The sequence below is a fragment of the Mytilus californianus genome, unplaced genomic scaffold, assembly GCF_021869535.1.
Source record: "Mytilus californianus isolate M0D057914Y unplaced genomic scaffold, xbMytCali1.0.p SCAF_8, whole genome shotgun sequence".
NCBI lineage: Eukaryota > Metazoa > Mollusca > Bivalvia > Mytilida > Mytilidae > Mytilus > Mytilus californianus.
Genome location: NW_026262734.1, coordinates 86,237,842 through 86,261,944, shown reverse-complemented (window position 1 = coordinate 86,261,944; position 24,103 = coordinate 86,237,842). Strand labels below are relative to the sequence as shown.

The 24,103-nt window shown below is 33.3% G+C and overlaps 2 protein-coding genes and 1 pseudogene across 11 annotated transcripts in view; 2 read left to right on the top strand and 1 right to left on the bottom strand.

The window, feature by feature from the left end:
- LOC127710464 (fibrinogen C domain-containing protein 1-like) overlaps positions 1-11,640 on the bottom strand; it is a 47,365-nt gene extending 35,725 nt beyond the window's left edge. For 4 of the 10 annotated variants that reach the window (XR_007986204.1, XM_052216336.1, XM_052216333.1 and 1 more), the window contains exons 1-3: positions 11,464-11,640; positions 10,376-10,506; positions 8,899-8,995 (exon numbers count right to left, since the gene is read on the bottom strand). Coding sequence is in view for 6 of the 10 variants with exons in the window: in XM_052216336.1 (XP_052072296.1) it covers positions 8,899-8,995; positions 10,376-10,506; positions 11,464-11,602 (367 nt within the window). In the remaining 4 variants the exon portion in view is untranslated. Of the gene's footprint in view, positions 1-8,574; positions 8,740-8,898; positions 8,996-10,375; positions 10,507-11,463 lie in introns of all 10 variants that reach the window. The other 6 variants (XR_007986200.1, XM_052216338.1, XM_052216337.1 and 3 more) reach the window with 6 other exon arrangements.
- On the top strand, positions 3,820-6,301 carry LOC127710465 (uncharacterized protein KIAA1958-like; annotated as a pseudogene).
- Positions 11,641-16,432: 4,792 nt separating the features above from the next.
- The window catches only part of LOC127710723 (3 beta-hydroxysteroid dehydrogenase type 7-like), a 30,405-nt gene continuing 22,734 nt past the window's right edge, over positions 16,433-24,103 (top strand). Inside the window, exon 1 of the mRNA XM_052216683.1 lies at positions 16,433-16,528. The gene's annotated coding sequence lies outside the window, so the exon portion shown is untranslated. The remainder of the gene's footprint in view (positions 16,529-24,103) is intronic.

Sequence of the window (24,103 nt, the reverse complement as noted above, 5' to 3'; positions counted from 1 at the left end):
CAGATACAAAAATGATGGTACGTTTAAGAATACAACAAATGATTTGTGACTCGGACCGTTCCGAGTCGGCCCGAGTTTTTCTACGACATGTGGCTTTTAAAAAGCTCCGCCAATGAAAATCTTGTTTTTTGGGGCGAAAATTTTTAAAGTGACCACATGGCAAGCTGATGCGGACATTTAACTTGAAGATGGAAGAGCCAGCAGATTGCGGAATGAATGTAGCAGAAATTGACTTTTTGAATGTCGATATGGTTGACGATGTAGATGACTTAACTTTGTCACAAGTTTGCCAGAATGTGGAAAATGAGTATTTTGCATTTGATGGGTTGCAAAACCTGACGTTGACTCAGACATTGCAAAACTACCAGCAAGGTAATATCGCCATAAGTTTCCACTGCCCAATTCTGGTATATAACGCCCGTCAATTATTTTCAGTAGTTTTGATCAATTTTAAAAAGCAATAACCAAAAAATAGCAACACCGGCAGTAATTTTATCATTCTAACCAAACGAACACACCGCTTGACGTGGCATATTACAATATTTTATTGTTACATATTATGGTTTCATGTCGCCAGTTAATCAATATTAACCTAACAATTCAATTTTATGTTGAAATTAAAGGTATATCCGTTTTAAGACGTATTTTTCCTGAACGAATTTAGGGTGACGAGGGTGCGTTCGAGTGGTTAGATTTTGTTATCATTGCCCACATGAACTCTACCTTTGATTTGTGTGTCACATCATATATATATTTTAAAGTTTGCAGAATAAATTTGTTAAGTACAATTCAAGGATCCCTTTCCGGTGCTATAAAGCTTTTTATGCACTTCAGAACTTGCGTTTAACTGTTTCCATAGCAGGGGCGATTCCATGTTTTTTAAATGGGGGCGTAATTCAAGAAAACGGATTATATACCGCTGAGCGGAGCGATGCAAAAAACGTTTTGGACGATTTTATGATAAAAAAATATAAATCGTGAAAAACATGATATAATTAATTTTTTTTGGCGATCAAAGGGGAATGTACCCCAAAATAATGGGTCATTTTTTAGGCCAAAAAAAATTAAGATAAGAATTTTATCTCCTCCCTCCCAATTAAATGTTCCCCAAAAAATTATCAGAATCACCACTTTTTTGCATTTTTGAGGAAAACTTCTATTTTTTTAAATATATGTCTAGGTAAAAAATACAAAATAAAATAATCGTCCCACCCGCCCCTATTTTTCGACAGAAGGTGGATGAAAATCTATAAATTTGGTCACTTTATAATTTTCGCCCCCCAAACACACGATTTTAATTGGCGGAGCTTTTTTAAAGCCACATGTCGTAGAAAAACTCGGGCCGACTTGGAACGGTCCGAGTCACAATTCATACTTTTGAATTTTATATACTGGGAGTTACTACAGTTGAGCACTGAAATCATATTTACGGATAATGCAATTAAAGCATGTGAAACAAAAGTTCAGAATTTTATAATGGAAACAAAAAATCATTTCAAAACAAATGTGGCGGGTTTTTCGAAAATATTTTTCATCGAATAAGTATTTTTCCGAAAAGTTAAAAATTAAGTTCAGCTGACAAAAAGCTTTTTTTCCGAGGAATAAACATCCAACTTTTGTTTTATTTTTGCCTTTATTAAAAAATATTTACGTTCAATCACATGCGGTTTTTTACACAGCCTCTAGGGTGCGTTTGATTGATAAGTTGTAGAACATGGCCGACTTTATGTAATAAAATAATATCCGTTTCTGGAGGATTGGAAAACGGAACAAGTTCGATACATACACATGCCGTCATATTTTTTAACGTTTTAGTTATCGGGATTAATATGGAATCTTTTTAAATTTGAGACAAAATACAGCTTAAGTTAGATTTTCGTGTCTTTCTTTTTTATACTATTTCCGTTCTTGACTTAGTTAAAAATCGACGTTTTTACAGCAAATAAACTGACCCCCAATTGCTCATTGAATATTGCAACATTGACAGGAGATGGTGTTTTAAACTCCTGGTTGATAAACTGGTATTGAACTGCGAGAGATCTAGAGTTAAATTTCCTATTGGATATTCCTAATAGAGTTCCTATTGTATTGTTGAACAATATCCATTGTCTACCTATTGCACAGCTCGTCACTGTATTATACCTTGGAGAATTATATCACTTTGATTAAAACACAGCTATGGAGATTAAACACACATTCCTCGGTCAATGTTGCAATATTCACACATTTTGGTTATCTGCTGAAAGTTTCCGTCACTGTCTTAAGTATTCTTTAATGGCAGCACTAGTTCGATTGTGCGGATTTTAGCTGTTGTGATTCGTAATTTTCGCAAGTATCCCTCGATATTATCGTATGCAGTTCAAACATCGGGGGCGGATCCAGCCATTTTTAAAAGGGGGTTCAAACACTATAAAAAAGGTGGAGGTGTGGGGGGGGGGGGGTGTCCAACCATTAGGATTAGTTGTCAAACATAAAGGGGGTTCCAATCCCCGGGATCCCCCCTGCCTGGATCCGCAACTGAACATATTGGTGGGATTTTCATTTTTACGCATAATGTTTAGACAAGTTTTATGTTGTACTTTAGTAAGCATATATATACTTATTTTATTCCCATGTTGGAAACGTAATCAACTAAGGCAGAACTTTTTCAGGTTTTAGACTTTGCCAAATCATGGTTTCTTATCAAATGACTGCTGCTGTTTTCGTCCTTTTGTCTTATGTTTAAGCTGTACATAAAAGGAGATATATAGTAGCAAATGAGACAAAATTTAATATACAGCACTGGAACAGCGCTTTAAATGCTGTTATTCATTCCTGCATCAAATATTTTTGAAAAGGCGAAGTAGCATGCAGTGCCCCCTTACTATTTTTTAATAATGGTAAATAGAAGAAATCTAAATCTTTGTTTTTTGATAAATATGAATGTGTGGAAACTGGTTTTGTTAAAAAAAAATATACCATCAACCTTCAAATGCCATTTCAGTGAGTTCATGATTTCTTTATTGTGTACCTTGGGAGAAAAATGAGGTCCACGCGACTCATGCCACTCACGTTATAAATATTACACATATTATTGTTACAAATTAATTAATTTATGGTTTATCATGACCCATTGTAGGGTGTGTTTTGATTGGTTAAATTATTTTTTTCTATTTTGTAAATTACCCCTTAACTTGAAAAGTTTTGTTTGCATTATTCATTAAAAAAAAGTGAATAATCTGATAACTGTTCAGTCCATTTCAACAGTAAATTATGAAGTTTATGATGAGAGCTATATGTCCTGCTACCCTGATTTAAAAAAAATGTCATGAAAAAAAACCCGATTTTATAGTTGGAATTCATCACAAATTCAACATGCAATTCACAAAAGGCCAGTTTTTGTTTTTATCCTTCATTTTTGAAAATCTTGAGGGTGACAAAACACAGCTATTATCATTATCTTCTCAATTTTTTATTTAAATTGTCTGAATAGTTACAAGAGGTTAAGATTCATTTTTTTTAGAATGGGTTTCGACTGAGGTCGTTTGATATTTCATTTAATTAAAGTTATAATGTATAAACCAATCAAGCACACCCTACAATGAGTCAAGATGAACCTTAAAGAACCGCGAGAAAATTCATATCGTTTGGCCATTAAGAAATGTTATGGATTTAAAAGGACAAAGGTTGTCTAAACCGATTTCTTGCTTATTTTTGTAAATTCTTGAATCCGCGTTGTCAGAAGGCACATGCACACATTTACATTGTACGCTGACTTGTGGTATAATAGTCGAGAAAAACGACGTGGACCAATCTAGTGTAAAGTGATTTGAAGAGTCTTTGAAATATTTAATGTAAGCAAAATAGATATATTTTACCTCAATTATTTTTTGGAGAGCAGTAATGATTTGGAAACCGATAGCTATGGGGAATTCGTTGTGGATAGTGAGCTTGGTCAAAATAAAAGATTCGGGGCGCCCGTTTCAGAAGAAGACCTTTCTTTAATGATAAAACAAACTGAGAATCAGAACACTTAAAATAACACAAAATGGGCGTTCAACGTTTTTGAGAAATGGCGTTTAAGAAGAGAAGGGGTGGTGCCAGAGCTTCTAAATATGAATTTAGAGGACATGGATTTCTGGCTGCAACGTTTTATCGTCGAGGCACGTAGAAAGGACGGAATGGAGTACCCACCAAAGTCTCTATATCTCATTACATGTGGATTGCTCCGATATCTTAGAAATGCTGACGTGAACGATAAACATTTCTTAGATGAGCAGAATCTTAACTTCTGTAAATTTCGAAAGGTTTTGGATGCTCGTATGAAGATGCTGATAGAAAAGGGAATCGGAAGCGAGATTAAACAAGCAGAACCAATAACCCAAGAACAGGAAGAATCGATGTGGAGAGAAAAGGTGTTCGGGAAGGAGTCGGCAGAAATGCTTCAACGAACCATGTTTTTTTTTATTCCGCCAAACTATTTGGACTGCGTGCATGCGATGAACATCATGACCTACAATGCAGCCAATTTGTTGTTGGGGATGAAAATGGTACACCATTTGTGCAGTTTATTGGAAGACAATCAAAAACCTTTAAAGGGGGACTTGGTCACATGAATATCACCAATAAGAATATTAAACACTACTGCAAACCAGGTAATATTATGTTATTTCATCAATAGTTTGACAGAATTTTATATCATTAAAATTTCATCACAACGCTGTGCATAAAATAAATCGACTAACAAAAAAAAAAAAAAAAAAAAAACAAGAATCACACATACATTGGAATTTTACAAATAATCCTGTCAATATGAAGTGAAATTGTAGCATATATTTTTTTTTTTTTCATCATTTTCTCAACTTTATAATTTTTTGTAAAAAAATACTCAGTTCTAAAACGAAGGTTTTTGTTAAGTATGCCGCCAAAACATTTGAATAACTTTTATAATTCATTTGTTTTTTTCTTTTACAAGTCTTGTCTTGTCCGTCTGTCCGTCCGTTTGTCTGTCTATAGCGCGACCCCATCGGGTCTCTTCCGAAAACCTTTACATGTTGTTATTACCAGGTGGAAATGTGCATATCGTTGCGGGAATTTAATCAGACTATATTTGAAGGAGTCACTTGATGACATATTTTTTCATCATTTGTCACAAAATTGTTCTGGCAAAACTCTTCTTGCATTTTAAATCAAATATCCTTGAAACTTTTCATGCTTGTGTATTATTATACATGTATAAAGATGCGCATACCGTTTTGGCAGTTGACCAGACTATTTTTAAGGAGTTTATAACCTTTATTACTTAAAACTGTTGATCCTTTGTGACAAAATTGCTGTGAGCGCAACTCCTACATTTTAAATCGGATCTATTTGAAACCATGCTTGCTTATTATTATCTTGTCTGGGTATTTCATTTTCGTTCGCCAGTCAACTGACTTAAACGAAACATTTGAAATACTGTTAAAGTGCGAAACAAACTGTGAAAATCCTCCTTGTTTCTTATTAAATCTCATTATTTTTTTTTGTCTTTATTAAAGCTGGTTTTTTCCTTTATAGGTGAACGTTGTATCGCTGATTTCTTTAAAGTCCACCTTGACGCATTAGCAAACGACGGAATTTTTTTTATAGGAGACCACTCAAAGGTATCCCCGGAACACCAATACGATATGGAAATCAGCCGCTTGGCATAAATAAGTTGAAGTCATTTATGAAGGTGATTTGTACCAAGGCAGGATTGTCCGGTAACTTCATAAATCATAACTGCAAACGCACGTGTGCAACACAGCTGTACAATGCAGGAGTCGATGAGCAGGAGATTATGGCCAGGACAGGCCACACATCTCAAGCAGGGGTAAGGAAATACAAGAGAACATCTGCCGAAATTTCAGCGACCGTGTCGAGAATTTTAGACCCTCCATGCAGTAGTTCAAGCATTGAAGATTCTGCCGAGTCGTCTGTAGCTCCACAAAAGAAACTTCGTACTGACGGAATGGAAGAGGATATTTCGGACAAAGGGTGTGAAAATTCCAACAGTGATCAAATTTTTCACGGATGCAATGTTTACTTTCATGCTTAAACATGAAAAAGAACCAAATCAAAATAAATTCTATAAAATAATCATTATTTTCTTTTTATGAAGTTATTTTAATCGAGGTTTAACACGGATTCATGAATAAGCTATCAGGGAAGTCTTCTCTTGTGCCATTTTATTTGCAGTAAAACATTTTGACTTCTCGCTGGGATCTTGACGAGTGTTTCAAATGGTTAAGTTTTCGTATTTTATGGTGATCCGGAAATTCTTGTCTTGAACAAATATTTGTCTTGTGATATATATATCGAACGTATGTAATAACTGAAGGGGTGGAGCCATAAAACTAGATCATTTGTAACTGTTCTGTAACTCCACCCCTTCACAAGTGTTCTTGTATTGGAAATTGTAGTACACTCAGAACAAAGGAAATTTTGGCTAAACGTGTCACAAATGATTTTATTACAGCACAGAAAGACAAAATATTATGTTTGCAGGACAATGGCTGGTCTTTGTAAAGCTAATGAATACGTCATTCAACTTATTTAAACTGTTGTGGTTATAACAATCCCCTTCTTAATCATATTTTACAATTCTTTTCTATTAACATGTTTTTCTTCATATAGTTTTTTTGTGGCTTTTATATGTTCCCGTAATAATTTATTTCTATGAATATAAAATATGGACAACAATTTTTAGGTTTCTAGAGAATACCAAATAGAGGAAAATCAGTATTAAACGTAAGGTCTCTATTAACTTAATTCTAAACCAAGAGTGGTCTTGCCGTTGTATAGATACGCTCAGACGAGACCCGCTGATATGTTCTACTGTTTCGGCTTCTCAACATCCAAAACTAAACTTATTAGTGTTTTTCAACTTTGTTTTGAAGTAGAATTCATTTGTATCTGAAATTCTTTACATTTTTATATTCTATTGGGACGCGGAAATTGTATTACAAACATATTTTTCTTTTCTACAAAAAAACAAAGGGTTTTACACGTTTTGAATTATTTCTGTTTATTCTTCAGATCAATATTTAATTTTAATTCTTTTTTGTTATTTCAGTGGTTACCATTTTCAGACATCGTATTCAGTGTGGTTTTGATGTAGTGTCTCTCCTAATTATATATCATTTGTTATCTCAAATGGTAAAAAATCATTTCGTCGATAAAGTCTTTAATAGTATTGTATTTTTTTGAAATACTAGGTATCTATAGGAATAAATATTTAATTTGTGTTTTTCCGTGACGGTCATAGCATTTCGGGACAAGTATTTATTTGATTTATGACCTAATCTTCGCTAGAAAAATTACCTGTGTGACGTTTACATTCTGACGTCAAACACGCGATTCTACGCCAGAGTTAATGTTAAAATTACGATTCGGTCCCAGTGCTTAAAATCCCTCGATCCTTTATGGGTTGATTTGGCAAACATAAATAAACTACAAAAATAAGTAAGCAATGAACGAGGTTTTTAAATGTGATATACGCTTTTTTGTGCTTCTTTATTAAATATTTGTTTGTTTTTGTTGTGATTAAGATTGTGACACGGTGTAGACTGCTGTACCCCTATTTTCACATTTTACCTATTATGTCTGTTTGTTTTATTCACGCATCGTTGTCAATATAATGGAATTTGATGCGACTGTCATACAAGTGAGAGGTTTTAATAGCGCTATAAAACCAGGTTCAATCCACCATTTTCTACATAAGAAAATGCCTGTACCAAGTCAGGAATATGACAGTTGTTGTCCATTCGTTTGATGTGTTTGTGCTTTTGATTTTGCCATTTTTGTTTTTGAATTTTTCTCGGAGTTCAGTAATTTTGTGATTTAACTTTTTACAAATGATTTGTTTTCATTTCAAAAATTTCAGTTCTAAACCATTTTTAATTTATTAGATTGTCATGACAAAACCTACACAGTAAAACTACAAAATGTATAATTTGTTTTTAGGAGTGGTGGCCCAACCATTGTTTAATTCGTTGGTTTTTAACATTGCAAAAAAAATTCTGATCACCATGCCTTAACCATGTTAACCATGGGTATTCTGAATTGACGAGACCAGATGTCTATTGCGCACCTTATGTTTTGGTATTGAAAGTAATGCAACACAACGTATGTCGTATATTTTAAAAAATATCAAAAACATTTTGGATTCCCACATTAAGCCATGCTTTCTGCATTCTATTTTCTGTGATTCACTTCCATTAACAGTATACAGTCAATATCTTTCAAGTACAATATCTTGTTTGTTAGGCCGCTCTTTCTTGGCGTGTCTAATGATGAAGGAGCAACATTAACTTTAGCCCACTTAAACGGTTCACCTAGTTTGTCGTATGTTTTTTTTTTTATTGTATACTGTATAATTTATTATTTAATTTCCATAGACCCTTCTAAAAACTAAAAGATTTCAGGTAAACTAAAAGCAGCACAGCTTCTTTCATGGGTTGTTTTAAAAACCTGACACGATGTTTATTCATTTTATATGATGTGAACATTTGAAAAAAAAAAACCTTGATAAATAAGATAATATTTTACTTATTATATATTGCATATTAAATTTACCAGCTGTTCCGCTGTATCCTTCAATAGACAGTTTGTAATTCGAAAATACATCGCCTATTTTGAAAGATTTATATCTTGCAAATGCTTTGTTGTTTTTAAAGTCTTCTATCATTACCATCAATTCATATCTACCTTGTTCTGTAATGATATAAAGTTTACTGTTACCTAAAACAAATAAACAATATTAACAACTAAAGCACAAGATTTCAGACTATGCTGTATACTGTTTCAAATCCGACATTTTACAAGTTGTCTGAATAAAAATAGTCTAGCATTTTTCCGTTTATATCAAGTTAAGAATGTGAAAAATAAAATAATACAAACCTAACCAGAATTCTTTACGTAAACTTCCAAAGCCATTCTCATAATCAATCCATTCACGATTAAAGTCCTCTTCGCCAGTTTCTCTTCGTTGAAAAACCTTAAATCAATCGGTATGGTATTATAAACAACCCGCTAAAATGCTATCACTCACGTAGGACCAAATGAAGCTTGTTGCTTCGCAGAGATACGATAATGGCGTAGCAATTTATATATATTATAGCGATTTGTCATAAAGAAACAACAAGAATAGGCAGACACAATTAGAAAAAAGGTTTATAATGAAATTTTATACTGCTTATTTTGCATGTTTAAAAAAAACAATTTTATGCAAAAAAGGGCCGATAACAGATGAGACCGTCTCAACTTTTAGTAAATTTGTTAGGTCAAAGTTCCTTTATTAAATAAAAGTAGCTCATCTAGAGCATAGCTCACATTTTTTTTGTTATGTAAAGATCAGAAAATCTATCAACGATCTATAAACAAGAATGTGTCCATAGTACACGGATGCCCCACTCGCACTATCATTTTCTATGTTCAGTGGACCGTGCAATTGGGATAAAAACTCTAATTTGGCATTACAATTAGCAAGATCATATCATAGGGAACATGTGTACTAAGTTTCAAGTTGATTGGACTTCAACTTGATCAAAAACTACCTTGACCAAAAACTTCAACCTGAAAGACCAAAAACTTTAACCTGAAGCGAGACAAACGGACGGACGGACGGACGAACGAACGAACGGACGCACAGACCGAAACACATAATGCCCTTAGGTGGGGCATACAAAATAAATATTTATTCATGTTACAATGACATTGTTGAAGAAGACATTTATTTTCCGCTTCAATGTCCATCACTTAGAACTTAAAAGTCGATTTTTGTTTCTGATATATCAAAATAAATATTTACTTATTTTCAAATCTTTAGATGACCATACAAAATTCATATGGTAGATGTCAAATGAAGAACCTATAGTTATTAATTTGAAAATACAATTATTGATTACTTTGATTAAGACTTTAAGAGCAAAATTAAATAGTACGATATGAGTGACCCTTCAGCTCTTCCAACACCTTACAGGAAAATCTATCTGCAAAGTTCACACTTTGTCTGTTGTCCCCCCTTTCATATATTCTTACTAATTAAGTTTTTTGATATTCTCCAATTAAAAACAAATATTATAACTATTTGTACACTGTATATATAATTGTAATGTATATTTACGTAAATCAGTATAAAGCATTTTTTGTTTTTTTTTGTGTGTTTCGGTACTTGTTCAGCGTTGGTTATGAGCGTTACTGATGAATGTAAATCCCGAAAATGAATTTTTGAAGTGTTATTTTTATTTTTTAATCTTTACAAGAAAAAAGTAAAAAAAGCAAAAATACCGAACTCGAAGGAAAATTCAAAACGGAAAATCCTTAATCAAATGGCAAAAATCAAAACAAACATTTCAATACGTTATGCTTTACTTACTGTCCAGCCTCCTCCATTATTGTATGTGTCAAGGTCACAGTAAACGTTAATGCGTCCAATGCCCTTTGGATATATAGTATAGATACCACTTCCCTGGCTTACATGAATATCAGTACAGTCGATAGGTTTTTCTAAAGAAAACATGTGTTTTCTACATTGTTTTGTTAACGACAAAAAGGACAAAAAACTAACAAAAAAAGAGCTATGCAATAGTTTATTAAACATTGTATTTGTGTTTTCGAAAGCACTACCTGTTGTATACTAGTTCTGCAATTGCGATCCTAATACATTGATATGACTTTCGTCTTCTAACTTTTCTCTGATTTTAAAAATTTCTTATCCGGAGAAATTGAAAAACATCTCGGCCTCCTGAATATCTGCATGCTTTCAAACCCGTATTCAAAACACAAATTAAACTGTCATAAATCTTAATTCACCTTCATCGTTTAGCAGATTTTGTGATTGTTAAAATGTAGATAGTGCCTCTTTAGCCAGATTATTCAATAGAGATGCACATGGACAAATTTTCACATGCAATGCTCCTGATGCTAGAAAATAACAAACCTGCCCCAGATCATATTTACACAGAGACGTTCGGTCATTAGTAAACGGAAGAAATTTTCGCTCACATTTTTCTATGACATATCTTGTTCAGGAACTTAACCATAATGCAGTCAATAATTAGGAAAAAAAAAAGTGATTGGTGCCCGTATGAAACTCATGAGCATTTGAAAGAATATGTGTATATGTCCACATACATCTTTGTTGAATAGACGAGTAAACAGCTACAGAAACTGATAGTTATATCTAAAATGCTTAAATTGTTTCTCTAAAATATTCAAATGTGTGAATTTTAGTACCCACCCATATGATAACTTCAAAGAACGTTTTAAATCTGTTGATTCTATTTTGTTTTAAATATATAATAGTACATGTCAAAATAAGTCTCTATTATTCAATGTCAGGAAGATCAGTAAAAACAGTTTATTTTTAAACGATTGATAAATAAAACGAAAACTTATCTAAATTGAAATTGTATTTCATGACTGTGCAACCTGAACTTTCAGTTCCTAAAAAATTACCAATACCTTCAGACACTCGTTCCAATTGCAATGATTTTCTTACATCCTCTTTTAACTGCAATATCAATCGTTCCGTATGATTTACATATATAGCCACCATAAGAATAATCAATACATTGAGAAATACAAAAAGTGTATCGATCATGTTGATATATTTAATTTACTTCCTTTAGTTACGTTTCATACGCAAGTTCTTAACAGTTATCTCCCTTACATGTACACTTATTGTTACAAATATATTTAGATGTCGTTACCGATGAATGGTATTCGTTAATTACAAGGTCGAAATAATTAATTAATTTTACATACGACAGACACCAAAAGAGAAAACAGATCTATCAACTACTACATGGCGTTCTTATGGCACATAGATAATCCAGTTTGTGTTATCCTCAACTCAACCTCCAAAATATTTTATTTTTTCAAAGTGAGCATAATTCGATTGAAGACAGTTTCAAAATTATTTTCCTCCTCATATATAGAGGTAGTGGTATTTTTCCATTGATTGATACATGAGATACCTTATTTGTGTTTTTGTAACTCTTAACAATTTTCCTCAAATTTATTCATATTTTTACAGTTATTGTAATATAAAACAAGGTAAACGATCGTCTTATATGGTCCTTTTTATTATTTTTTGGTATAAACGAACATACTTTTATGCTCAAGGAACGTAATACATGATGTTCGACCTGCTAGTCAAATGCGTTTTGTTAAAATATACTTTTTCACTTTTTAGGTCTTTTGGAAAATGTTGTTTGTGCTGTATTTAGATCCCTCTACCAAGAAATTTGTTTTGCATGCTCATATATAAACAATTCTAAATTGAAAACAACGTTCAAACCTATGATTGCGTTGGATAAAAACCGCAATTTTTATACGTGTGCATGCAAAACAAATTTCTTGTTAGAGGGGTCTAAATACAGCACAAACAACATTTTCCAAAAAGTGAAAAAGTATATTTTAACAAAACGCATTTGACTAACAGGTCGAACAACAAATGATCTTAAACCCTGCTGACTGCCATTGGCGATTGCCAAATAAACGGATCACCGATGTAATAAATGGATCTTAATTTCAAATTTAATACTAAACAGAAAACAATAAACTTGCGGAGAAGATGATATACCGCAAACAAAAGGTACAAAGGTTTTTGTACACCATATCCGGATTTCGACAAATAATGTCTCTTCAGTGATGTTAGGAATCGAAACGGTATTTGGAAAGCCTAACAATTTACCTCAATTTAGGATAGACTATATATATATATATAATTCGTCTAAACAACAGCCCAACAATGTTAGATCTGTAAATTTGCGGAAGCAAATTTTTTGTTCTTCCCTGGCCGGGATTCGAACTCATGCTACTGAGATATCGTGGCACCAAATCGCCTTGCACTATGCCCGACGCGCTAGACCACTCGATCACCTAGGCTCTATAAAAATAAAGCTTTTGGTGGCCGGTTGTTACCTTTCCTCGTCAGTTTTTATCTAGCGTCGTAACACAGTACATCATATATAAGGCATGAAGATGGAATTGTTACAGATCAGTTGAAATATCTATTGTAAAGGATCTTACAAATTAATGTAAGATGCAGTCACAGAAATAATTATGTTATAAGTACGTCTGAACCAGTGACGACTCTACAGCAGATTTTATCCATCGGATCACCAGCAGTGATGGTGATACAAGGCTGAAAATACATTCTGAATATATAATTCGTTTAAACAACAGCCTAACAATGTTAGATATATATATATATAAGTACGTCTGAACCAGTGACAACTCTACGACAGATTTTAGCCATCAGATCACCAGTGATGGTGATACAAGGCTGAAAACACATTCAATACATATAATTCGTCTGAATTATTTATTATATATATATATATATATAATAAATATGTTATTAAAGGGCTGGTTCTGCAAGGTCAAGCTTAGAAACTTCTTCTGTAATAAGCATATTCAAGAACTGTTATAATCACGCTACTCGACATTCTTTCAGTAATTGCAAGCATGTTTTATTCGTTTTTTTCGTTTGTTATTATTGTTTTGCATGTACTTGTGTTTTTGCTATCTTTCATGGCATTATTATTGAATAAGAGTGAAGTCCTTTTCCAGTTAGTTTAATTCCAAGTTGTTTTATCGGTCAACTTTTGTTTATAGTTCCAATTTTGTTTATTGGTCCAATTTTCTTTTATCTGCTCTTCAAAGTTGGCAGTAGATTTTGAACTTGTGCATCACTGAAGAGACAGTAGTTGTCGAAACACGGATCTCATGTAGAAACATCGGTACCTTCAATGCTATAGTTATTCCACTGGTTGAAAAAGGAGGGTGTTAAAAAAAAATAAACTCCGCTTCATGTTCATTTATACTACTTTCAAAAGTTTAGCAACACAACTTCTGACTGAAAATAAAGTAAAACAAACTCTCGATTTATCTATTAAGCTTGTGTTTTTTAACCTTCAATCATTTGTGTATTTAAAATCACTACTGTTATGTTGGTCACATTTCAGACAGCGACAGTTCGCAAACTTCGAGGAAGGTGTCAACATTGGAAGCCTCAAATTTACAGCCGATTGCATTGAGTGTGTAGGTAAAGGTAATATCGTTGGTTAGCTTGCTTGCTAGCTGAACCGTGAAATCATTATTAGGTAAGGTATACTTCCCTCCTTTCGAAGTAACCTAGTCCTGGAGACAGATAGATTGGTTATCTGTTGGACTAGTCTACTTTTAAAGGAGGGTAGTTTACCTTACCTAACAATGACTTCACGGTTCATCTAGCAAGCAAGCTAACCAAAAAATATTACCTTTACCTACACACTCAATGCAATCGGCTGTAACAATTTTTAGCACATGGTCTAGTTATAGTTAAAAATGAATACAACGCAGAAAATGGAAGAAGTGACGAATCTGATGCCATAATTGAATACATATGAACAGAAACTTTTATTTCCCTCGAAAAAGAAATAAAAAAAAAATAGGAGAGCATTTTTTACCACTGAATTTTAAGATTTTTCTTGTGTTTTCTTCTCAATGAATTAAACAGCATTTAAAACAGGAATGCTGTTAATTTCATATCATTTTGAGCATTGTGTGCAAGGATTGCAAAATTTTTTTCAAGTAGGATTTTTTTCGGGAGCAATCCGCTTGCGCCAGAAATGCATCCTTTTGCGCCACAACTTATTTGCTATTCGCCCATTCTTATAAAAAAAAATCTTATTAGTATTAAAACGGTGAGACCTTTGCACACTATCAAGACCGATAGATTAACCTTTCTTGAATTTTTAAGGCTGATATTTGTAGGTTTTGTCAACCACTAATAGTTTTTCAATCATATTTGCTTTTCACGGCTGTTGGTTTTGTACTCCGTCAAGGTAATGTATAGTATACACCTGTTGAAAATACAGTCCTCTTCATTAACATTGAACTATCAAAAAATCATTGTTGATGGTCTCTCGGATACCATTGATGGTGTCTTTGTGTCTTTGTTTACATGCCATTTGAAATACTAGTAATCTGCGCTCCTACTTCCTTGGGTTGGTCTCGTATAGATAACATGATCATCTACATAGCAGACCATGTGTTTGGTTTTTTTTTATTACGTCACCTTATTTTTCGCCTCTTTTTATGCGATTATCGTCCTGTTTCTTCCATATTTAATTGTACGTAAGGTATCTTGATTCATTAAGAATTTATCTAATACTAGTAATTTATAACAAGTAAATATAGGCTAATTGTCAAAAATCCATACACTGTAGGATTCTGAAGTTTTATGAAATCCAGGGATTTTATTTACTCCTTTTTACTGGAGAACAATGCATGTCTGTCATATTTGTATTTCGTAAATTGTTTGGTTATAAATCAGTCCTTTAGTTTTCTCAATTGAATTGTTTCATATTTTTCATGTCGGGGCCTTTTATAGCCGACCATACGGTATGGTATTGTTGAAGGCCATACGGTTGCCTATAATTGCTTACATCCACTTCATTTGAAATTTGGTGGATAGTTGTCTCATTGGCAATCATACCACATCTCCTTATTTTTATAATGCAAGCAACGTACTTTTTAAAACTATTGTTTTCATATAGAATGCAAAAATAGTGTTCACGTCACTTTAATTTTATAGTTATTTTGCTTATAAGAATTTAAAAAAAATGTCCAAGGGATTTTTATTAATAGACATAGATCCCATTAATTTCTTAACATGGCCTTTGTTTTACAAATACTTGATGCAGTCGGTCACTAGCGTTAATTATATAACGGAGAATTTGCATGTTTCTCATTCAAAAAGAAAATAATGAAGATGTTCTGACCCAGTTCTACATGAACTTGTAACTATTCGGTTTAAACGGAGCATTTGTTGAAGAAAAACATAATCATTTTTATGACCCCAAAGCTACTTGCGCTAAACCAAAACAAAAGAAGCTTCTATACATTTGTGTTACATTCACGCATGAACTACTCAGGAAGAGTAAAAAGAAGCTAGCATTTCCATATAACTGCACTGTACGCTATGAACGTATCTATATGATGTCTTCTAAAAATAATTTATAGTTTGGTGACTATGCAGTGGTGGTTATTTTGGGGAATTGTAGATGGCGAACGCTGTCCCTGTGGTCGCCCAAAAAATAATAGCATTATATCATGTTTTTTCACGATTTATATGATTTTTTAGCACTAATAGTTCCAAAAAAAATTACGCATCGCTTTGCTCGGAAGTATATAATCAGTTTTATGGAATTACGCCCTATTTAAAAAATCATGGATCCACCTTTTTTTAAGTAACGTCTTTTCGTTGTTTTTCGTTTTTTGATATGGTTTTGTCAGTTTCTCATCGACCGATGAATTTGGATTGTCCCTTTTGGTATCTTCAGCCTACTTTTTAAAATGTATTTACAATTTACGCAAACTATTGTACAGGTAGTTCAACGTGTTTAAAGGGATATATCAGTATAATCAATATATATTACACCATTTTTCGTTCATGCGATAATTGTGTATATTTATGTTTGTAACACTATGTGTATTTACAATGTACTTACCCAACCCTTGAACCGGTAAATTAAAGGTAGGTGTATTCTTATTATAAATGCATAATATTTACAACCTTCAGTTGTATTCATGGCATGCAAATGGTTAAAATTGAGTCGGTTGCTGTCCTTTCCCAGGCTAGCTATTTTAGTTTAAAAGATAGTATTAAGGTCATGATATTTCGAATAAACAACCCCCTTCTCACAACACACAATTGAAATAGCATTGTCTGTAGCATGACGGAAGTTGTTGAGAGAGGTTTCATTCCATATCCCACCTAAAATACCGACTGCAGCATGTCAGTATTATCAGAATTTAATAATTAAGTCCTCGAATCAAGACCTACATGTTTAGTTATCATGTAATACCTTTAGATGGAAACGGTCTCTGCACGTTTCAGTTTATAAAGAAATTATTGTCTCGCCTGCTAAGAATGTCGCTAATGTAGACATGGCGATCCCACAGGATTCCATCGTCATAGTCAACATTTGGATACAATCTCACAGTGCAGGAACGAAATAAATAACTTGTTTGCCGAAATATGACATGGGGTCTAAAAAAATCATCGTTGTGATCATACATGTATCTATACGAATCGCTATGTTTTAAAACAATCATCGCTTTGCCAACAGTGGATACAAGTTTTATTCAGTCCCGTTCCTTCATGTAAACACAGGGGCTTAGGTAATCCCCCCTCCCCCTTTTCTAAATTTTGTCTTGTTTTGTTTGTTTTAAATAAATATTCTGTGATAATTTAACTTTTTCAATGTGATATTGTTTTTTTTTAATTAACATTAGTTTATGAATATTGACCCATATAATAGAAAATCGAAATATTTACATTCAGTCTGGGTTTTGTTAAACATTAATAAATTGTATGCGTCCGAAGCGCTTTTCTTTGTTTACATTCATCGAGAACGCATAAAGCCGAATATATGAAAGCTAAGAATGTATAAGAACCAAAACAGGTGAAGAGCTATATGACCAAATAGGATCTAAATATATTAGCCAAATCCATCTAAGAACTTTGCCTGAGGAAGTTGAAACCTTAGTTTCTTAATAATTTCTAAATTTATAAAAGGACAATTTGAGAAATGTATGTTCAAAAAAGCATGTCAGTACCTAAGTATTGCCTACTGACCTGTACGATACCCTCGGGGATATATAGTTCGACAGCAGAGGTATTGACACAGTGCTATAACAAAAATGAAAATAACACTTAATAAATTTTATGCATCCGAAGCTCTTTTCTGGATTTACCTTTATCAGGAACAGTCAAAGCCGAATAGGTAAAAGCCAAGGATTATAAGAACTGAATCAGGTGAAGAGCTATATGACCGTAAAAGACACTAAATATTAAGTACGCAATACGTGAACTTGAAAAAACTTGAAAACTGTAAATTCAGAAATTATTGCGAGGTTTTTATTATTGCGAATAATGCGACTAGGTGAGTATCGCAATAATTAGAACTCGCATTCTGATATCTGAAACATACATCAGTATGCAGATATTCCTGAAATCGCAATAATTAGACTCGCATTTTTGTCCATTCTTCAAAAATTGCAATAATAAATGCACGCAATAATTTCTGAATTTACAGTAGTAGCTTCTTTATGAACTATGATATGTAGCATCTGGTGAAAACTTTTGACTATTTTTCCTATTTTCTGTATTTTAGTGATGAATGGACTTATTCTGTAGTTAAAATCATATGAAACTTCAAATTAAAAAAAAAGTTGAATATGCTTTATACATACTTGAATTGCTAAGGTTTACTATAAAACAAGTACACGTGAACTTTCTTGTAAAAGAAAATCCTTTATATCATCAAAATCTTCATTAATGTACTGCTCTTGAATTATTGTCTTCCCGTACACTAATTCGCCGATATTTTCCTGCATGCAGTGACCTTAACTACGAGTCCTCTCGTTAGAACTTCGATCACCGCACAGCGGAAGTGCGAGGGGAAACCCGTGATGAAAGAGGGAACACAAATGTGCACTTGAAGGTAATTAGTAATAACTGATTCTTAAAGAACAATTTTAATATAACAAATCATTTAACAACTGTTAATGAAAAGTTTAATTAATAAAGAGGAACGCATGTAAAATATAGAAAACAATATATTATAGCTCTATCAATTCACTTATTTGTCACATGCTCCGCGTGCTCTGGGTTGATTGTTTATCAATGTGACGATCCGGTAAAGTTCGCCAACAAACTCGAAAGTTATTAAGCTTGCGATCAACTATCACTAAATGAAATATTATTTGTCGATAATACGTTATAGATACGTACAGGACTTAGTTTAACATAGACTCGGTTTAATAGTTTCATTAACATTAAAATTACAAGAAACTCTTTGCATACGACTTTAAAGTTTTAAGTTACGTTAACAGATTAGGGTTATAGTTTTTGTCTCGCCTTGACGGAGTCAAAAAGCGAGACATAGGTATGCTGTTTCCGGCGTCGGCGGCGTCAACAATGTATTAGTTTGTGACTAGGTCTAGTTCATGGTGAACAACTAGTGGTAGGTCAATGATATTTGGTATGCAGTTGTATTAGCATTGGCACATCTCATTACCATGGAGATTATTTGGCCCCGCCCCCTCAGTCAAGGTCTATTGACTTTGAAACTTTTCATAGTTTACATGTATTAGTTTGTGATTAGGTCAATTTATGTGGAACCACTAGTGGTAGGTCAATGATATTTGGTATGCAGTTGTATAAGCATTGACATATCTCATTTCCATGGAGATTATTTGGCTCCGCCCCCTTAGTCATGGTCTATAGACTTTGAAAATTTTGCTAAGTTAACATGTATTAGTTTGTGATTAGGTCAGTTCAAGTGGAACCATTAGTGGTAGGCCAATGTTAATTGGTGTTCATTTGTATAAGCATTAGCACATCTCATTTCCATGGAGAATATTTGGCCGCGCCCCCTCAGTCATGGTCCATTTTACTTTGAAACTTTTGCTTAGTTTACATGTATTAGTTTGTGATTAGATCAGTTTAAGATGAACTGCTTATGTTAAGTCAATGATATTTGGTATGCAAATTTATTGGCATTTTCAAGTATCGTTTCCATGGAGATTATATAGCCCCACCCCCGATCATGGTTCATTGACTTTGAAACTTTTACATAGTTTACAAGTTAATGTTTGTGTTTAGGTTTGTTTAAAGGGAACGACTTATAATAAGTCAATGGTATTTGGTATGCAGTTGTATTAGCATTGGCACATCTCATTCCATGGAGATTGTTTAGCCATGTACCTTCAGTCATGGTTCATCGACTTTGAATATTTGCATAACTTACATGTTAAAGTATTGCTATTTTAATTTCAACATTTGCATTATCAAAATTACAAAAAGGGGAGACATATCTCTGTGATAACAGTTTATTAAAACATCCATACATAAAGGCAACAGTAGTATACCGCTGTTCGAAACTCATAAATCGATAGAAATAAAAACAAATCCGGGTTACAAACTAAAACTGAGGGAAACGCATCAAATATAAGAGGAGAAAAACGACACAACAAAAACACAACATTAAAATGTAACACACACAGAAACGAACTATAATATAACAATGGCCATTTTCCTGACTTGGTACAGGACATTTTAAGAAAAAAAAATGGTGGGTTGAACCTGGTTTTGTGGCATGCCATAACCTTTTCAAACCATCATGGAATTTTTGGAAACTTTCATATAACCAGCTCCCCAAAGGGTGACTTGGAAATAGAAGTATAGTCACTTGACCTTTTTTCCGACCGGCAGTAAAACCCTTGCCAAAGTGGGGCGTCCGTTTGGCTATGCGGGATGTACAAGTACGCAGCCATATCCGGTCAGAATGGGGGAGTTAAATCTGATGCCTCGTGTAAAGAGAGTGCCACTCTCTTTGCACGTTGAGAACCCTTGCAACAACTCTTTGAGTTGTCCGTAGGTGGCCTGTTGCTAAGCAAAACTTTTGTCCCTATCAAATATACCTTCATTTTCCAGTGGCAGTCCAAATTTTCCCGACCTTCATCCCGGACGGCCTCTATTACAGGACCTATCTATTGTATTTATTGTTTATGTGTTCTCGTCCTGAACATGCATATGCATGAAATATTTGCCACTGGATTTTAAGCAACCAACATTCAATCAATCATACAACATCAACTACAACAAAACTGTAACACACACACACACACAAACTAATTTGTACCGTGGAGATAATACCAGTAATATAATGTTATATTTTATTAACATATACCCGAACGAGAAATGCCAAGTTACAATAGTTTCAGGAGAAATAAACAGTGAGTTCAAATCTGGTTTGTCCATTTATTAAACATGTAAGCATTCCTTATTTTACTTGGAACAGAAGATTTTAGCATACAAAATAATAGTTCTGTTTAATCGAGAAATATATGTCTTGAATTTGTATTTACCATTGTAATAGCTAAACGTTTTTTTCCCTTCCATTCCAATATCGATACGTATTGTAGGAATCACTTATGTTTGATATCTTATTATTTAGACGATCAGTTTGTCCGGCATGGTAGGTGAATCTTTTTTTTAAAGTTTGTTTTATATTCTTCACATGCGTGAGCCGGTAATGGTCGGCACCGTCCTTTAAACATTTATGCTTGTTTAACTGCATTATTATTATTATTATTATTATTATTATTATGAGGAATGTACATGTACATATATGTACATGTACATATATGAAGGCTTGACAATTATTTAAATTCACGCATGAAATCGTCACGGGCATGTATGAAATATTTGCCACTGGACGTTAAGCAACTAATAATCAATCAATCCAGCTTGAAACATAAAAGACGATATTCAGAGAAATAATAAAAGAATGAATTAAAAAAATTGCAGTTATATATACATATATACATATATTGGTGTGAGCCAAGGCTCCGTGTTGAAGGCTGTACTTTGACCTATAATTGTTAACTTTTTATACATTGTGACTTGGATGGAGAGTTGTCTCATTGGCACTCATACCACATCTTATTATTTATATATATATATGTATATATATAAATATTTATGCAGAAATATTAATCATTCGTTTCAAATGCGAAAATTGAATAATAAATAAGAATACAAAAATGAAATTATAGCTAACTGTACCTGTAAATTTACAAATCGAGCAAGTAATGTCAAGAATCATTAACATACGTGGTCTCTCCGGGATTTGGGTAGATATCGGAGTGTCGGTCAATCTGCAGACAAATAATACGACATAATGTAGTAAATAATACTATTCGTTATCTTGGTGTAAACCGGGTCGTACGGGATTTTCAACACCGTTGTAATATTCCGTATATCCCGATAACTAGTCCATTTCTGATGAAGCGCTCCTTCGTAGCACCTTAATAACAATAAACCAACTTCACTTGCATATGGGATATACATGTACATTTCCCAACTCATTCGGTATTCAAAAGCTTGCAGCTGCTACCCATACTTTATAAAACGTCAACAGTGTCTGAGCAGAAAGCTGATGAACCAGGGCTATGTCAAAGATCGTCTCGTCCTTTTTATAAAGAAGTTCATCGGAAGATACCAAGACCTTGTTGAAAAATATTCCGTATCAACTTCACAAATAATACATGGTCTTGAAGTATAGATTCTAGGTACTGACGTTATTTATCATCTTAATTACGTGTTACAGTGATCTTTTATTTGTCTTTGTAAATTATTAACCTTTACTGTTTAGTCCGTTTTTTTGGTAATACCCTTTGGGCGTGGCTCGGTTCTTATGCATTCCGACAATTTGTTGTTGTTCTGTGGTCATTTTTTGTATTCTTGTCTTTCATTTTTGCTTATGTGCATTGTCTATATGCCATTTTGTTTTTTCTTTGTTGACATATTTGTTTGTTTTTATAGTGATTAAGATTATAACACAATGCTGACTGCTGTACCCCTATTTTTGACATTTTTACCTATTATGTCTGTTTGTTTTGTTCACACATTGTTTTCAATATAATAGAATTTTATGCGACTGTCATGCAAGTGAGAGGTTTAGTTATCTACAAAACTAGGTTTAAACCACCATTTTCTACATAAGGAAATGCCTGTACCAAGTCAGGAATATGACAGTTGTTTTCCATTCGTTCGATATGTTTGAGCTTTTGATTTTGCCATTTGTTAAGGGACTTTCCGATTTGAATTTTCCTTGGAGTTCGGTATTTTTGTTATTTTACTTTTCACTCATTTTTATACCAGAATGTCAAATTGAAAAATTCTTATGAAGAACTTCCACTATACAATTTCACATACTGATGTTTAGAAATAAAATAAAACTTGACATTGCCGGGATAGGTCTTTTTTTACCCTCTTCGTCGAGTATTTTTCCCAAAAGTATATACCTTTTTTACCCTTCACGGAGACGCTTGGTCGTTTGTTTGCTTTATTAAATGCAGAAGTTTTTTTTTAATATCCCTTGGTGTTTGAATTTATCAAGTCTTTTTGGTTGACCTGTAAAGAAAACAAAGAAATACTAATGTGTTGAATAGAAAACCATACAAAAAACCTGACAAGTCACCGATTTTACTGAAATAGATTTGGTTTAATACCAGTTGATCGACTCAAAATACAGAATTTTATTTGCTATCGGCAATGAATTTTTCATAATATTTACATGTATATACAGAAAACGTAATTCGGCACTTCCGATGTGTTACGGATTCCTTCATGTCAGTCATGACGTACTACGACAAGAATGAAGCAGCATCAAATTTGCTAAATTGTTGAGGAGTAGCAGTCATCTCGTAATATATCTCTTTGTTCCTTTTAAAGCAAGAATCTTGCAATCTGATTGTTAAATTGCCCGGGTGTTAAAAAAAACCCCACCCTTCTTCACCCGGGGATCAAAATTTGCAAAAATTCCAAAATAAAAATAAAAATTTGATAATGCGCAGCAACATAGGTGTTGAAAAATGTGTAGTAGATGTTCTTCACAAAAATTGTATTCCCCGGTATAAAAAGAAATAAAGGAACGCTTCATAAGATACAAATTCGTTATCTTGGTACCGGTGCAATCAGGGGTGTATATAATTTTACAACGGTGTTGCAATTTCTACACCCCTGATTACACAAAAATAATTAATATTATTCGTGTTTTAGGATTTGCTGGTACGCTGAATTATTGTTGCTGTCATATGTATGTTTCATAATGGTTCTGATATTCATAAAACAGGTTGCAATTTGTTTGATCACATGGCTGATTGCAATCTGTATAACGTTTATTAGTAAATATTACATGCATATTCAGGACGAGAACAAATTCTCAAATAATTTAAAAGGTAGATTTTATAAAGTGGCATGAGGTTTATGAGGGGCGGAAGGTTTTGACTTGTCATTGGAAAAAGTTGTTATTTTGGGTAAGAGATGTAATTTTGACTTTTTTTCAGATTCTTTATCGGGTCGGAAATTTACATCGTAGCACTCCCTCTACACGAAACACCGGATTAAACGTCCACTTGTTGGTTTATCTATATACATGTACACCCTCTCCGCCAAAAAGGCGATTGGTAGTTTGCGAACGTCCAGTGGCAAATATTTCATGCATAACTTATTTTTAAAATTCACAAGGTTAATTTT